At 39.2% G+C, this 17,531-nt stretch overlaps 1 protein-coding gene across 6 annotated transcripts in view; it reads left to right on the top strand.

Moving 5' to 3' along the window:
• Sorcs1 (sortilin related VPS10 domain containing receptor 1) overlaps window positions 1-17,531 on the top strand; it is a 477,793-nt gene that overhangs the window by 363,336 nt on the left and 96,926 nt on the right. For all 6 annotated transcript variants that reach the window (XM_046450463.2, XM_046450461.2, XM_046450466.2 and 3 more), the window contains exons 7-9: window positions 2,509-2,627; window positions 4,573-4,662; window positions 9,916-10,095. In XM_046450463.2, coding sequence (XP_046306419.1) covers window positions 2,509-2,627; window positions 4,573-4,662; window positions 9,916-10,095 — 389 coding nt within the window. The remainder of the gene's footprint in view (window positions 1-2,508; window positions 2,628-4,572; window positions 4,663-9,915; window positions 10,096-17,531) is intronic.

Raw genomic sequence — 17,531 nt, 5'->3', positions numbered from 1 at the left:
ATCAAGACAGTAGAGCAGTTTGAAGCACCACATTGAGACACAGTGTAGTCCAGAGGCAGAGGAGGCCTTCTGCTGTATCACCAGGTAGCTCCTAGATTTAAGTGCGCTCTTCTAAATCTAGGAATGCCAAGAGGACTAGGAAAACCCAGAGTGGACCTAAACCCAGTGGGATTCTTCCCTACTTATGCGATGTTCTGAGTCACAGGGAAGAAGGATGAGTCTGTCCAATACGTTTTTTTTTTTTCCCCCAGCAAACGGAGAAGAATGGAGTTTGAGTAGGCCACTAACCATACCTGATACAGAAATATAGTTACAGTATTCAAATTCAGCTTAACCAGTTTTGTTTAGGATCTGTTATGTGCCCAGGTTGATCTCATCATTGTGACAGATAGCAAAAGAGAAAGCAAGAATATTCTCATTATTGATATAATTGGTATTTGAACAAGTTTGAATTTCAAAACATTTAACATACGCATTATTCCATAATTAATCCTATCTATAAGTCAATCTGTTAGATAATTTATATTGTCATCCCTATTTAATAGATGAAGGAAACAAGATTCAGGAAGGTGAAGAGATTTCTTTTGAACTAAGCAGCTAGTAAATGGCCACAGCAGAACTAAGCTCAGATCTCAAAGTCACAGATTTTCATCATCTCTGACCTCAAGGAACCTTTTGAGAAAATGAAGTAACTTAAAGGCATCAAAAAGGTCTAGTGGAGTGTGAAATTGTACAGACGTTGTGTGTTATGGGGGGGGGGCATTTGGAGAAGAGATGAACCCCAGTTATTGTTTTTAAGGAAAAATATCCTGAGTTATGCTCTAAAATGGAACCACAGGAAGGTCTGGGAAAAGTGACAGGAAAGAATCAGCAGAGGTCCTCTCTTTAGCTCAGCCTAGGAGGTGGTTTCACCAGGAGCAGATGGGGTACTTGGGAGCTACCCCCTACCCACAGAAGGCAGCAGGATGAGGAAGATGATGAGGAAAGCCCTGTTTCTTCAGGTGCCTGTGAGCTTATCAGCAATTACATCTTCTTTGGTCAGATGGGGGCCAATGTGCATGCCGCCCCCTAGTGGCACTTCTTGTTGAGCATGGAATACCTGATGTGAAGGTGATCCTGAAAAACTCAACCCTGCTGATTTCCTTAAAATTACTTAGTTAATACTCTTGTCCTCTTCAATGTGCTACTGTCCATCCCCCTTGCATATAAGTTGTGGCCTTCATATATTTTCATTTAGAACAGATTTCTGCATGTGTCTTTAATTCTTAAAATCAAATTTACCCATTCATTTTTAATTAAAAATATATATTCCAATAAAGAGGTGTTGTTCAACATAGAATCATTTATTGCCTATTATGCCCCAGGAACTTAGGACTTGGGTAAATAAAAAAAGAAAAATAAAGTTACCTGTCTCCATGAAGATTGCATTCTAATTGGGAAAGGATACAGACAAAAACATTAACATTTGTTATTATGAGATATTCCATGGAGGGAATTAATATGATGGCATATAATACAGAGCAGTCAGGGAAGATCCTTGGAAGTAACTGTGACCTGAAATCTAGAACCTTCTTTGGTAGCAGCCTGGGGAGAAGCACTGTAGGCAGAGACAAATAAAATGCCTCTGTTGTGGTGGAAAGTTTGGCCAAGTTCCTGAACATAAAATAGGCTGAATTAGAAGACTCACAGCAAGAAACAAAGAGATCAGTGTGGGAGGGAGAAGGAAGTTGGAGTGGTGGGCAGTGCAGATTTTGAATTTATTCTAGGTGCAATGAGGCAAAAGCCATTTTAAGTAAGAGCTGAAACTATCTGATTACATAGGGGTCAGAATAGTGAGCACTGAGAAATAAAAATAGCTTCCCCGATATCACCTCCTTCCAGCAATGGAGACGGAATTGATGTAAGAGTGATTTATCAATATGGAGACTGTGCTTAACAGCAGGTGTAATTTGTAGTGAGATCCAGGGCTCAGCTTACTCATCTATAAAAGTAAGAACAAAGTTTTTGACTCGTGGGAATCCCTCTATTCTGTTTGATTTCTAATTCTTAGAAGAAGCATATTTATATTATTAAAGAATCATTATTTGTAACAACAGCACTTCCACCTGAGATGGTTAATGACTTAATATGTTTCCCTAATTCTGTCAAAGGTGAGAGTATGGAGGGGAAGCCTGCTAAAGAGAAGAATGTAACTATGAAATCACAAGCATTATTTAATGTCAGTGTGGGAAAATATTTTCACTGGGTTTGGGGAAAAAAAATTAAAGAACAGATATTTAGTATTCTGATATGGCAAGAGTTGGTGAGACCACAGGGAGAGGGCGATATTGGTAATTGCAAGGGAGTCGAAGAATAATGATAATAATCGTAACAAAAATGATAGCAATTACCAGTGTGAAGATTGGAGGTTTGTTTAAAGACATGGACATGGCAAGGGAAATACACACCATCTACCCTGACTCTAAAATGCTACATGTATACCTCCACCCCATTTTTTTCTTTTTTCAGATTCACAATACCTTACTTGCCGAATGCAGAACTGCACAGAAACCAACAGAAATAAACCTTTCCCAGGCTACATTGACCCAGACTCTTTGATTGTCCAGGATGATTACGTGTTTGTTCAGGTAAGAAAGATCCCACTTGTACTGATTGTCCCAAAGGCATTTCTCACTCTTATTTCTGTCTATGTCACAGCGTTTCCACCTGCTCACATGGCTTATGAGTAAAAATGGAAGGAAGGGAGGGAGGAAAGAAGGAAAGAAGCAACATATGGAGTGGGAAGCTTCTGTGCATGCTGATCCTCAGGCAATGTCTAGAGAACCACATCAGCGGGTCACAAAGGCACTACCTTGAAGCAGGAAGGTGGCCTCCAGAATGACACACAGTTCCATTTGTCCCCTCATCTGATTTGTAGAGCAGCTCCCAGTCATTGCATATGACTGTGCAGATATGCCAGGCTCTTCTATCAGAGGAATACCAAGCTAGTCATCTCCTTCCTGGAACCAACTTAAGAGTAGGGAGAAAGGTGGGAAGGGAAAATGTGCTGCCTGGAGGTAGTGGGCAGCAGAGGCCAGAGTAAGAGTAATCAACCGTTATTGTCAGGACTGAATGCAGTTAGGATAAAGAGAACTTGCATGAGATGTGCTCAGCCAGGTTTTTCACTTCCTAAGAAAGTGAAAGGAGGGAAACAGTTTCCTTAGTGGATAGAAGACACTGGGATTTAGTGTGTTTTGCTTCTCTGGAGCAATTAAGGAAAATGTTAGTTCTGTAGGAACAATGCATTTAAATATTCAGTTATTGCTTTCCATTAATAATGACAAAGGTATAATTTCTAAATAGCTGATACATACTGTGTATCTGCACATATACATACGGACAAGAAATTTTGATTCAGAAAATTTAATCCCATGCTTTGAGGAAGGATTTTTTTTAAATGTTCCATATCAGCCTCTATAATTTTAAGTATTTCATAAATGATCTCTCTCTCTCTCTCACACACACACACACACACCCCATTTCCTTCTTTTTTAGGGAAATGAGTAATGAATACTCCCATAATTTCAAATGACATTCAAACAGTTATATACATTGGTCTGCCTAATTCATTTCTCTATCAGTGCTTCTCCCAGGAACCTTTTCTGGTCTCTAATAACTGTATCTAATCCACATTTGTAATTCGCAAATCAAAATCAATTCAGCATTCATAGATAGTTTGCTATCTGTGCCACTATAAACATGACTCTCTAACCCACAAAGAGGACTAAGAGGCAATCTGCGCATAATGGCCAAGCAGATGATAACTTTCCTGTCACAATCCTGAGTGTCTGATGTACGTTACCCCAAGTATTTGTTGACACTCTAAATATGCAAACTCTCACTGACGTTCTATGTCCAGGTATTCACATAGGTTAAGAGCAGCAATCAAGGAGAGAGATGCTGGCAGAGACTGTGCCCAGCCTGGTGCCTGTGCCTACGGGGAGAATATAACCCTTCTTTTTCTCTCTCCCACCCATCAGGATTCAAATTTTCCCAATTTTTTTCTAAAGAGTCCTAAAATAGATTTGGAACATGATCTTGGCTTGCCTTTCTGCCTAGCATGCCGGTGTTTCTGTCTATGGGATGTGCCCACAGTCATCAGTGTGACTTCATCAAAAGGGACCCTGGTGCCCAGAGATGTGAGGCTCCCCTTCCACTATTCAACCAGAGCCATTTCCTTCTGGTATGGCAAAGGCACTTGTTATAGGGCTGGAGAGCTGGGCTGGAGCTGATACACTCTAAGGCTTATATCATTTAGAAACAAAAAAATAAACCTGAGAATGTTTTCTGGCTTCTGAGCTACAGTACAAATTAAAAGAATTATATTTTTGTACAGTGGGTTCACTTTGGGCCTCTGACTAATACACATACCGTATGTTGGCTGATTTTTTAACTAAATGCCAATTCTTTACACTTGCCTGCACGGGCATCCATTCTGCTGCGTGGGCAACCAACTCCTTCCATTCAGGTAGCACTTCTGTGACCTGCGACCTTTATGGTAGCTCCTCTTACCACCTTGTTTTTATAATACAGCTGACGTCAGGAGGAAGACCACATTACTACGTGTCCTACAGGAGGAATGCGTTTGCCCAAATGAAGCTTCCGAAATACGCTTTGCCCAAGGTATATATACCCTGATTGGTTTTTTCCATTTCACTGCTTTCTCTGATTCATATTGTCCTGCCTCCACTCTGTTCTTGGAGACCTTTTCAGCCTCTCACAGTCAAATCTTTCTTATCACCCCACCTCTATTTCTCAAGCTGGACTTGCCTTACTTTCTTGTTTGCCAGTGTTGCTCCTTCCTTTCTCTCTTGGTGCCTGCCCCCCCCCCCCCCATCAACCCCTTCCTTTCTTTCATTATCTCTCTGGAATTCTTGCTTTAGGAGCATCCAAATAAATTAATGGTTTGCTTTTGCTTTTCATTAGTAATTATTTTAACAGTATGCCTTGGTTTTTTCTATAAAGACAGAAACAATTTATTTGGATTCATTGGATATCAGCTCAACATGTGCGACTCATTTCTATCCCATTTTATTGTTACTATTTGTTTATTGAGAGGTGTTGCAATCACATGACAGCATTATTTCTCAATGGGATTTACTAAACGGGATAGTCTTTAGAGTTCTGAAGCACAGCTAATTTTTTAGACTTCCCCAAACATTCCCCTTTGAACATAGTGGTATTGGGAAGTTAAAGACCCTCAACCACTGGCAACCCCAGGCAATCTTTCCGGAAACACTAAAAAACTACGTTGATACGGAGCGCCACCTAGTGGAGGTCAAACTGATGTGGGCATTCAGAGCTGCCTGTTTGAGAGAGCTCCGATGTATTTTAAGTGCCCAATTTGTTAATGTACTGGCGCTTAATCTTAGAACAAGGGAGGTACATGTGTAAAATGTTTAAGAAGGGGATTTTGAAGGTTTAAATAGAATTATAGGTGGACTTTGAGCTTTGGGGTTGAAAAGAAAACCTAATGAACTTTTTTTTTTTTTTTGATTGGATGTTCAACACAGTCTCTTTCTCTTATATTTTCATCCTCTGACTTTGTAGTATGCCACCTTCAGCCAATACAGATGTCTGGACAAGAAATTATGTGACAGACCTAGTACAAGGGCATAGCAGGTCTTCTCTCCCTGGAGAGCAATGATAACAAGTTGCTGACTTCTCTAGGCAGAATCTTTTAGGGGGCACCCACTCTACCCCTTATCCTAACACTGAACGGGGGGATGAAAGACCCAGCCATTAGAGGCGATAAGGCACATTGAATTGCACTATTAACTCCAAGGATCTATCTTCATGAGAGTAGCTATTATTATTTTCAGCTGCTAAGAGATCAATGACTGTTGTAATTGCCCAGGCCCATGTGTCTGTGTTGGAATACACATTTAAGCACTTCTTCTCTTGATTTGACTTAACATTTTTTTTTCTTTAATAAGGTAAGAACTTACAACATTGAAGTTTTGCCTTAGAAGAAAATTGGATGAAGTTTGTTTGTAACAGGAAGACAGAGTGTTGTTAAATTGCACTCAATAATCTATTAGGAAGGTTCTTGAAAGAGATGAACATATTACCTCAGTAGATAAAATAACAGTTTCCCTCCTAGTGCTGAAATAAATTGTGATTTCTCTGACCCCCCCCCCCAAAAAAAAATGAAATAGTTGACTTGCAAGATTTGTACCTTTGAAAATAAGAATTACACTCATGTGGAATTGAGACCAGATCAAGAAACTGCGGCTTCGAGGTACTCACTTGGGCTCATCCTGGGGTGAATGTACTCTTTGAGTAAACTAAATCTGAGCCAAAACCAAATGCTATTTGCCAAAGACTTGAGGCTAGAACTAAAGTCTTTGGCCACCCAAGCTAGTGTCTTTTATACATATTTTATTTCTTTAAATGTAAATTAATAACTTCTATTGTTAAAACGTAGCAGCACTGTCCTTCCCTCAAATGTGATATATCACCAGGGGCATGGAGAGTAAAAGCCTATTGACTTCAGGAATCCCCAACATGATAGTTTAAAATCCAAGAAGCTTGTGTGGACCCATAGCTGGGAGATTTGGAAGAAAGACATTTTGCATTGCTTGGTCACAGCCATCATGCAGATCACTGCTGACAGTGGCCTCCAGTAGCATGCAGCCAATCTGGAAGGAAAAGCTCTACTCTGAATCCAAATTGGCCATCTGTCCCCTCCCTCTGCTCTTCCGAATGAGTGTGTTCATGGCTCAGGCTCCTTTGAGCACTAAGGATAAAATGCAGTGTCTCATTTATCCTGTCCCCACAGAAAATGGGAGCTGATGTACAAATGAATGGATTATTGAGTCAAGGTGTGTTGTATTATATAAAGCAATGAGATGCTCCATACAGTCCCATTAGACCTTCAAAAAGGAGAAGTGATCTGTGGAAAAGGCCAATATATTTCCTGGCCTTCATCCAATCCAAGGCTGATGGGACTTTAAAGGAAGGAAGCTCGTTGCTGACCAAAGGAATTGAGACAAACCAGCACGTTCATGCTCAAATCTTCTTTAATCACCTATTGCCATTTGTCAACTCTTAAAAACCAGAGTTACCCAGAACCGTGTTTACATATATATATATATATATATATATATATAAAGAATAACCAGGGAGTGAGTTGGGTAAATTTTAATGTTGCCATTACCATTAAGAGCATGTGGTCCTCTAGATCAGAGAGACATAGTGACAATCTTCCTTCACTTGACTTACTGGGGGCTCATTCTGAGCTACTCAAGTGAGATAAATGAGGCAATACATACGAAAGTGCTTGGAGCATTTCGGAGGACAGATACTCTATAAAAGCAAGGTAATATTATTATTAGTATGGATCTGGTTGTCTCCATGGTGGAAGATCGATGTGTACCAGGGTGCAGGGGGGCACGGAGGCTGTTTGATTCGCAACAGAAGACCTGGATCTGTCACTAACTTGCTTTGAAACCTTGGGTGGCTGATTTGTCAATTTTTCTTTTCTTCATTTTTTTTTTAAAATAAGGCGCTTAGATTTAAAAAATTATTTTCTCAAATGTGTTACTCAGAATAAAATGTCCTCAGTGATGTTCTGCAAAAATTTCGTCCTATGATAATATAAATTTAAAGGAATAGACTCCATTATATGTTCCTTCCCTAGAGACTAACAGGAGCTCACTGGTATGCTGAAGAACCTTGAATGTACTCTCAGCAAGAAAGATCTTTAATTCAGCATTAATTCAGAATTTTACCAAAGAGACCCTACTTTCCTTTTTACATCTTATTAAAAACCAACAATGCTGTTTTCCTACAGATCAGTTATTAAAAATGCTTTAATAGAAAAGGTATAAGATCCTGTGTTAGTCTAAAATCATGTGACTCAGTGAAAAAGAAAGAACACATTTTCCTGAAGACAAGGAAGATTTAGGCAAGATGGAAAAAGAAAGGTGACATTTAAATATGTTTGGCTTTTTAATTGAAACATTTAAGACCAACATCGTTTTTAAAAAGGCTATTCAATGTAATTAGAGTGGATGAGGAGAAAGAGATATGTTCTCAGCCCATGTCTAGAGATGAAAATTTTAATCTACTATCATTATGTGACAGATTCTCTTAAGTGACCTGGAACTTGATGCATCTGTGCTTCAGTTTCAAATCCACAAAACAAGCCTCTCTGCAAGGTGGGATTCTATAGATGATCTGCTTTTGTTCCCCAATCAAAGATTATTTAATGTCTATAGCAAGGCTCACAGAAATTCTCCTGTGCAAATATTCACTCCAAAGGCACAGACATATAGATATACTAGGACCAGTTTACTCTTGAAATAGAGTAATTTGAATTTGGGGATTATATTATACTGTTGAAGGAAGGAAACATGAACTGGGAGTAGTTTTTTTGACAATTTTAAATGCCAGGGTAAGGACTCTGGTCTTAGCCTTATAGAGAATGGGGAGCCATAGAGGGTTTGTTCCTCAGTGGACAAAGAAAGGACAACCCTGGGGCTCATTTGCACAGCTAATTTCATTAGAAAGAAAACATTTGGATGAACCTCCTTTTGTTGAGAGCATTAGTGAAGACAAAATAGAAAAGCCAACTCACCTTGCCCTATCAACAAGGGGGATAAAAGTGGTCCCTTAACTGAAAATAGCTACCATTTATAGAGCATATGCTAAGTAATGGGCACTATTATAAGTGTATTAACAGTTAATAACTACTTTTATCTTCACAATGCTATTTTTATCTCTATTTTGCAGGTAAAAATTCTGAGCACAGAGTTCCACCTGCATGGCTGAATTAAAGAGCCAAGATTTGAATTCCAGTTACAAGGGAGGGGGTGATAGCTCAGTGGCACAGCACTTGCCTAGCATGCCTGAGGCCCAGGGACCCAGCTTTGCAGGAAAAAAAAAAAAGAAAAAGAAAAATAACTCAAGCGACAATGAAAAATTTAGTATAGAGGTGAAGGAGAACTTTCCAGCACTAGGATTGTTACTAAGGAATGATAGCCAGATCTCCTGAAGTGTCTGAGGACAGAGCCAGGTCCATTTCTGAAGATTTGAGAGAGAACATAAAGGCCAAGAATCTTTCCACATTTTTCTTCTACCCTTATGATATGTATAGCTTCATATTTGGAAACTTTTTTTCCCCTTTGTTTTTATTTTTAATTTTTGGAAGTTGTATTGTGTCTACTGATTTGGGAAAAATAAAAGGCAGCTGAGAGCGTGTGAACAGGTATCCCCTAAAAGAGACAGGGACCCTTGGTTGGGGATGGCAAGCTCTTGTCTGTGTTGGAATCCACTTCTATAGAGTTCTGAACAAGGGGAAAGGGTTTGGAATTTCACCCAGATGCAGCTGCCCCCTGCTTATTATTAAAGGATCTTATTAAGATGCATATTTTGATTTCATAAATGGGCCCTGAAGTTCTGTGTATCTAACAAGCTTGCAGATGGCATCCATTTTCTGAGTCTGTGGACCTTGGTAAGAGATGAAGGGTTTTCTGTTTTCTCTCTGTTCCTGCAGACTTTCCTCATATTTGGCTCACATAAGCTTTACCATGTTTAAACTTGACAAATATATCAGAATGATTGGTTCTCCATAGGCATATATATTTAAGACAGTATTCATCAAATTATCTAATGAGGACATTAAATTATAACTGAGCCACTAAGCATCTCTCTTATTTTCTCATGACCTTACTGCCTGACCTCCCACATGACAAAGAAAATATATGATTAACCCTTATCTAATCACTATTTTTATATATGCAAATGGATGCTCTCTGTCTTTCATCAAAATGCTAATTCTGATATACTTCAGTAGATCCCAAGCTTATTAGATGCACGCCAGTTAACGCATAAAACTCTTCTTCCCTCTTCACTTCCTGTGTCTTCCTGCAGGATATGCATGTCATTAGCACAGATGAGAACCAAGTGTTTGCAGCAGTCCAAGAATGGAACCAGAATGATACCTACAACCTCTACATCTCAGACACCCGCGGTGTCTACTTCACATTGGCCTTGGAGAATGTCCAGAGCAGCAGAGGTCCTGAGGGTAATGTCATGATTGACCTCTATGAGGTATGTCACCAGGTACATGTGGTCGCTGAGCCATAGCAGTGGCTGGACTGGCCAAGGAAGAGCCAGCGCCAGCCGTTGGATCATTTTATTACTGTTTCCATGTGCAGTCTCATTGCACTTGGGAGTTGAAGGGATTTATGGGATGTTCTTGTTAGTTAATTTGCAATCCACAGAACTCTCTGGGAGGCATTCTCTTTTTGACCAAGTCTGCAAGATGTGAAGGCCCAAAGAGGACTTGGAGAGTGTCTGGGTAGATAGACAATGAAAGTGTTTGCATAAGTGTGTTCCACACATGGCCATTTGAAAATAGTTTGACGAGGCCGACAGGGTGCTTCGAGAAGAACCAGTGGGCAGAACTCCTTTATCTCTCTCTGAAGAGTGAAAGAGACAGGGACATCTTGGCATGACATCAGAGCACACTTTTTAACTCAGTGACTTCCCCTGGCTAATGATCTTCCTCTTCCTGGACCAGAATGTGAGATAAGATTAAGAGGTTTTTTTCCCTCCCAAATCTGGGAAAAGTAATTTAACAAACCACAACAAAACCAGAGCTTTCTGGATTCCCCAAGGGAACTAAGGCTCTTCATTCCTCAAAATAATACAAATTCAAAATAAATTCATACACTTTGGATCAACCAGTTTTTGAGACAAACACCAATGTTTTAATTGCCTTTTAAGGCACAGTTAGGTAGAAATAAAGCTAGTATTGGGGGTTGTATTTTAGCATTTGCCAGTCATATCATGCACTAAGAAGAATTTATAATGGGTTATAATGTGTCATTTTAAAACATGCAGGATTTGGAAAATATTATCATACCTATATTCTATCTGAGAAAACAATCTAAAATGGATTTAAATATGTAGTATCCTAATGTCACAATCATTTGGTGGAGGGTAAATTCAGACTTTCAAGTAGTTGTTTGTATAAGAAGAAGCAAGGGAGTTATATCCAGGATGAAAGAAACCAATTTCACTTACAAAATTCAAGCCCATCATTGTAATTCCTCTTAGTGTTTTCTGTTTTCCTTCCCCTTCAGGAACTCCTAGAGATGTCTTCTAGGAACTAGAATTCTCTGTATGTATAAAGGCTGGTTAACAAATGGTCTGCCCAATTCATTGCCCAAGTATTTATGATGCAATTATGACAGACTAGCAAGGGACATGATTTGTGTGTGTGTATTTAGAAAAAATGTACTGCAAACTTTTCCACTTTCTCTCCTGCCCATGTTTCAGGTAAATATAGTATCTTACATCTCAGCCTCAAATCGAACATGTATTCTGGAAAACATTTACATACTCTGGTTATTTAGTTTCAAATTCCCTTTGGATGAAATTTAATTTAGAGTATAGATTTTAGATTCAGGTTGCCTGGGTGAAAACCCTTGCTATACCATTTGTAGTTTTGAGCCAAATCTATACTCTCTCAGCCACAGTGTTCTTGTTTACAATATGGAGATAAAACACAGGACCTCCAGGATGGAATCTCTCTGAGAATGAAATGAGTTAATCCTTGTACGTGTTGAGTGCACTACCTGGAATACGGTAGTGCTCAACAAAATGTAGATGACATATTAATATATTCCAAAGAGTCTAAACATCAATATAATCTTGTATTCTTATAGTCTTCAAATATGCTCTCATTGTTTAAATGTTCAATACATTTCCATTATTTTGGATTTCTACTTCTTCTCATATTGCAATTAGCATTATGACCATATGTCCTTTTTTTTTTTTTTTTTGACACAAACTAGTTGACTTCTTATAAGCAAGCATAAATTGTCACATTGCTTTCCTCCTTTGTAAATGCCCCGTGGACATTTAAATTTGAAGTGTGTCTTGTTGAAATACCACACATTCTCTTCCCTGGATCCAGAATTTACAATGGAAGTGTCTTCAGGTGTCCAGCTGTTGTGATATCACACCAGCTGCCCCAGCCTAATCGCCCAGGGTGCTTTCTTGGGTCTAGTTCTGTCTTTGGTCTCTGGAGTACATTTTCTGATTTTTTCAGGTAACTTCCTGATTATTCTCTCCTCTTTTATCAAGTCCATTCAAAATAGAGTTTCCTGATAAATTTTGTTTTCTGCCAGAAGTAAAGACCATTTTAATTGGTCCCTTGATAATGGGAAAGATGACAGATCTGAGCAGGAATGACTTTGCAATGTCTTGTTATTTGCGATTGTTTTCATGGATTGTTTTCTGAATTCAAATGTTGGCATGGGTATGGAATTAGAATAGGAAGCAGGGTGACCTCTGGACATGGCAAACATTTCTGTTAATCCTGCAGTTCCCCTTTGTGTCTCTCTTGCAGTTGACTCTCTGTAGGGAAACTGCTGCCTCTGATTATCATCACTTTGAGCAGTGGTGTGACTGTATTATGTAAAGGTGTTCTGCATCCTGGGGCCGGGAGCGAAGCATCTTTGTTTTATTAGCCTGACAGTTCACAGCAACTTGAATTGAAATTGATGTGATCAGAACGGCAGTGCCATATCTGCTGATTACCTAGATACAAAGAATATTGGCGGACACGGAGCCTGGCACAAATGTTCCCTTAAATCTGATTGTTCTGGCTAGCAGGAAGCTGAAAGCCATCCAGCATGAATTTCCCAGTAGAGTTGCAATGAATGATGAGAGCTTAGAGATAAATGAAAAGTAAGAAAATCCATACATGAGTTATTAAGGAAGAGAGATGAGCATCATAAGAGATAGGGGAGACAGGGATGGAATATATGGAGTGCACGTCTGCTCACATTTGGGGGTGACTAAAGAGGATGCCATTCATTGTTTATATGCTTCTGCATGCCAGTCACCTGCTGTTTCTGTACCTGCGTTCTCTTGAAGCTATTTTAACAGAGGTGAACTGTTTCAGCTATGAGCGTGTAGATGGGTCCATATCTCAGGAATCTACATTGTTGATGGGTCCTTATGGGAAATGCAGAAGGAAGCAAAAGTCTCATTGAAACCATTTTGTTTGCACATACATTAGAACCTGGTTACTCCATCCTTTACTCTAGCACTACATGTGTATAGGGAATGAGATGGGAAAATGTTGAGGACAAAGTGTTGGGGAACAATCTCCTGTGGTTTAATTATTAAAATTCCAGAATTTTCTCTTGAGTGTGAATTTGATATTGAACATGTCCCTTGTTTAAGATGGTGAAGAAATGTGAGCCAGAAAAGTTGGCTACAGATAAAACATTTTAGATATGTTTTTGGTTGTTGTAGATGAGACATAATAATAATAGCAAATATTTTGGGGTGGAAATTTTGTACAAAGCACTGTGGAAATAATCTTCCATAACTATATCATTCAATCCACATTTGAACTTTGGAATATAGAGGGACTATAATCACTCCCCTCTCATTAAGTAAATAGAGGTTGAGATAATATATCCATTTTTGCAAGGATTCAAAGCTAGTTTGTGACAGAATTAGGACCTAAATCCGAGAGTCTGTAAACTCCTCACTATGAAATATTGTTTCTTCCCTGAAAGATTAGTATCTGCACTTGTTTCTGATTGCAGATGAGTAATGGCATCAAGATTGAAAGACATTGCAGGGCAGGAAAATTGCATTCGACTTTGCCTAGCAGTGCAAGAAACCATACAGGAAGAAGAAAACTATCTGAGGGAATATTTAATATGAAGAGAATCAGCAGTTGATGACTCCAGACCTATACACTACCTTCAGAAGCAAGTCCTGACTTATAAGGCAGTACTTACACAGGGCTCCAAATTTTTGTGTGGTGGATGCATGTGTGTAAGAAAAGCCTGGAAGCAAGTTGTCCTAAGACATTGCTATTCCTGAATAGCTCAAAAGTTCCAGTAGCATTGTATGAGTTAAATAACAGAAGACAGCATGCTTGATGGTGGCCAGAGCGAAAGGGATGTGATGAGTGTGTCTGAGACATGTGATTCCAGTGTATTTGGGTGGTGTGGATGATGAAAGGGAATCTGACAGCTTTGGGCAATATCTTCCCTCCTTTGGGAAGGGAATATTAATTAATGATGATGAAGAGCCCTTTGGCTTAATGGGCAATGACAGTTCACCCAAGCTGAGTGGGAAAGGTTGTGTTAGGAGTGAAGCCACCTGGCTGACAAATTCAGAATGCACAAGAATGTGGGTGAATGGATGAGCCATGGCATGCATCAGGAAAGCCATAACCAGTGAGCAGGATGCCGTGGCATCTTTAGCACATTATGCATGTCCTGTCTTTAAAAGAGAAAACTCAACAATCCCAGTACTGCTGATGTGACTTCTTGAAGAAAAACTACCTCTTACAGGATAGGAAAGAATGCTGTCCAATCAAGACATCCTTATTACAGGATGTAGAACAGGTTCCTGTCTCTCCAGGAGGAGAGTATCTTTTGATCAGGGGAATAGGGGAAGAAAGAACATTTAGACCTTTTTTTTTTTTTTTTTTTTTTTTTTTTTTTTTTTTTTTAATCAAGTAAGTTCGCTGGTTGCAGAGGCAACCCTGACTGCTTCTGAGTACGTGTCTCTTCTGGCTGAGATCTTCTCTTTAGAAGATAAAAATATCCCATCACAAAGCCCGAAGAAATGACAGTTATGAAAATGCTCTCTTTCTTGCCACACTTTTTCATCTGTTTTTAATTCTCCTCAAATTTTGACACTTAGGATTTTTGATTTAAGTTGAGAGAGTGGAAATAATCATCTCTCAATCACCATCAGAATAGAAATAAGGAAAATACCAGCCGAAGGCTGCTCTCAACGTTACCTCTACATGAACCATTGGTGCAGGGGACAACCATCTAGAGAGTGAATCAAAAAAATGAGGAAGGTATGTGAGGTTCTTCCTTTAAATCAAAGAAATCCCAACATCTAGTACATTCTCATTCTCAAAAAAAAAAAAAAGAAAAAAAGAAAGAAAATCTGTTGAATAAAGGTACAGTGGCTTAGACAGTCTAGGTGTTTTATCCTCAGTGCTTAGGAGAGTACATGATACACAGTAGATGCTCAGAAAATATTTACTGAATGACTGTTGAGTACATTACTGAAGGATGACTAAAGGGTATTTTCCTATAATCATGATATCCCGATATGATATTTCTCTCATGATACTCAGGTAAGAGAAAAGTTTGAAAAAATAATATAGCCACAGTGTTATGAACTCTAGAGTTAGACTAAAAATGGAGTCCAGATCTAAGCTTCTCTAGCTGAATGACATTAGGTAAGTGATTGTCCACATCTGAGCCTTGGTTCAATCATCAGCACAATGAGGATAAGTGACTCTTCCGCTCAGAGTGCACCGAGAGACCCAGGAGCTCATGTTTGCAGGAGCCTTTCATGAAATGTCTCGTTATTTATTAGCACTCAGTAAATTTATGTTATTTTTGTAGTTGTTACATCTTCTAATGCAGAACTCTTACTTCCTATTTTATGAAAACAAAATTGGGGCTCCTTGGACAAAGTGACTTTACCTTTAATAATTTTAAAGAAGCAATGTGGCGAAGTGAACAGCAATCCAAAGGTTATATTAAGATTGGAAACTGTAATGTAAGAGTTCATAAAAGAAGACGAAGTTGAATTAACTTGTGATAAGAAAGAGTACAAGAAAAGTCTACGGGAAGATTGTCATCCATAAGAAGATTCTACAGTTGTTGAGACCAAGATATAACCATGTATATGCAAAACAAGATGAAGAACAGAGAAATGTTAGAGACAATCAAGATGAAAAGAGGTTCTTATTTTTGGGAAAGGGTTATAGAGCTGGATCTTGAGGTAGAGGTAGAAACCCATCGAGAAGTTGTCTGAGAAATTTGGGGTTGGCCTATAAGCATGAAGGGAGCAAGAGAAAAGAAGAAACAGCACTGTAAGATGCTCATGCTCAGGTACAGTAAATGTTTGAAGTTCTCTCTACTAGGTTGAGGTTTGAGCTACTGCATATTCATATTAAAAAACTAGTAAAAATGATAACTTGGCTTCTATAATATTAAAAAACAAGAAATAATTTTTCATGATCTTTGAGATTTCTCTTATCCAATTCATCCATATGAGAAGTGAAGAGAGAACAGTAGCTTCCCAAGACACCAGCCCTCTTGGAAGTCTTTCTGTAGAATTCAGTGGCATAAAAGTTAACAGCCCTTTCCCCAAAGGAAGATGAGCTTCCACCAGTGTGCTGAACCCTTTTCAAAGGAGTGTCTTTGCTGGAAATGCTGTGTCCACGTGAAGGCAGAACTTCTGCTGGGAATACTACATTTCCCCACCCTTGCCATCCTTCAGTTTTACTCAATTCTTTTTAAAAAATTTTTTATAGTTGTAGATGGACAGAATGCCTTTATTTTCATTGCTTATTTTTATGTGGTGCTGAGGATCCAACCCAGTGCCTCGTGCATGCTAGGCAAGTGCTCTGCCACTGAGCTATAGCCCCAGCCCCTTACTCAATTCTTAAACATGCATGTAGTGTGGGCACAGAAGGAGGTCATCTGGCAATATAAACATGTTCTTTCATCCTCAGTGGGACCCCCAACCTTATATACACCCACAAACACCCATGCATACCCACACAATTTCACATTTGGGACCCTTTTGAGATCCATAGGCCTGCAATGAGAAGGAACACAAAAGGCATTATGAGATTTTATTAAAAAAGCATTAGAAGAAAGTACCTCCTGCATAAATAAGGTTGCAGTGAGAAACACAGATGGATTGATCAAGCCCAGAGGCAGAGCAGAGTGAGTGGCACAGAACCTAGGAGCAGGGCTGACCATTTTTGCATACCAGGCTAGAGAGCAAGACAATAAAAGACACCTCAAATGGAAAAGTGCCTTGGCTATAAGAGGGGAAATAAACAGACTCTCTCCAAATATAGCCCCTGTTGATACACACTCCCTCTACTTTGCCAAGTTTTTATTCCTCAAGATAAACCTGAAGGCCAAGCTGCCAGAGATGAATTACAAAGCCCAACTCTCTGCTCAAGTAGCATTTGATAATGCCAAGCAGTTGGGGCCTAATAAAATCACCACTTCTGCACATCAGATGAACCAGATCTACACATGCATAACCCTACTCTGCTGCCCTTGGCAAAAGGAGGAGAGAGCAGGAAGGAAACTGGGCAATGAAAATATGGGACTAGGTAACATTTTTATTTCTTATCGTAACCCTCTAGAGTACTGAGTGACTAACTAAGACAGAGTCGTTTCTCATTTCTGGTTATGGTATAGAGAGAAGACCAGCATGACTTTGTTGAAAATTCTGATATATGAAATTTAATTTTTAAAGAACAGGCAGTTTGGTCATATTTAAGTTTATAACAGCTGCTTGAACATATGCAAAAGTAATATGGAGTTTCCTGGTGAGCAGCCCTTATGGAGCTGGTATTGCAAATAACTAGATATAATTTGGAACTACCATAGTGTCATTGGGAGTTTGAGTGCCCCAATAGCTCCTGCCTAACTCTTTTTTTTGAGGATTGACAA

The sequence above is a fragment of the Marmota monax genome, unplaced genomic scaffold (assembly GCF_021218885.2).
Source record: "Marmota monax isolate L192 unplaced genomic scaffold, Marmota_monax_Labrador192_F-V1.1 WCK01_AAM20220418_F8-fsc00004, whole genome shotgun sequence".
In the NCBI taxonomy this organism is placed as follows: domain Eukaryota; kingdom Metazoa; phylum Chordata; class Mammalia; order Rodentia; family Sciuridae; genus Marmota; species Marmota monax.
This window is presented reverse-complemented; position numbering and strand designations above follow the sequence as displayed.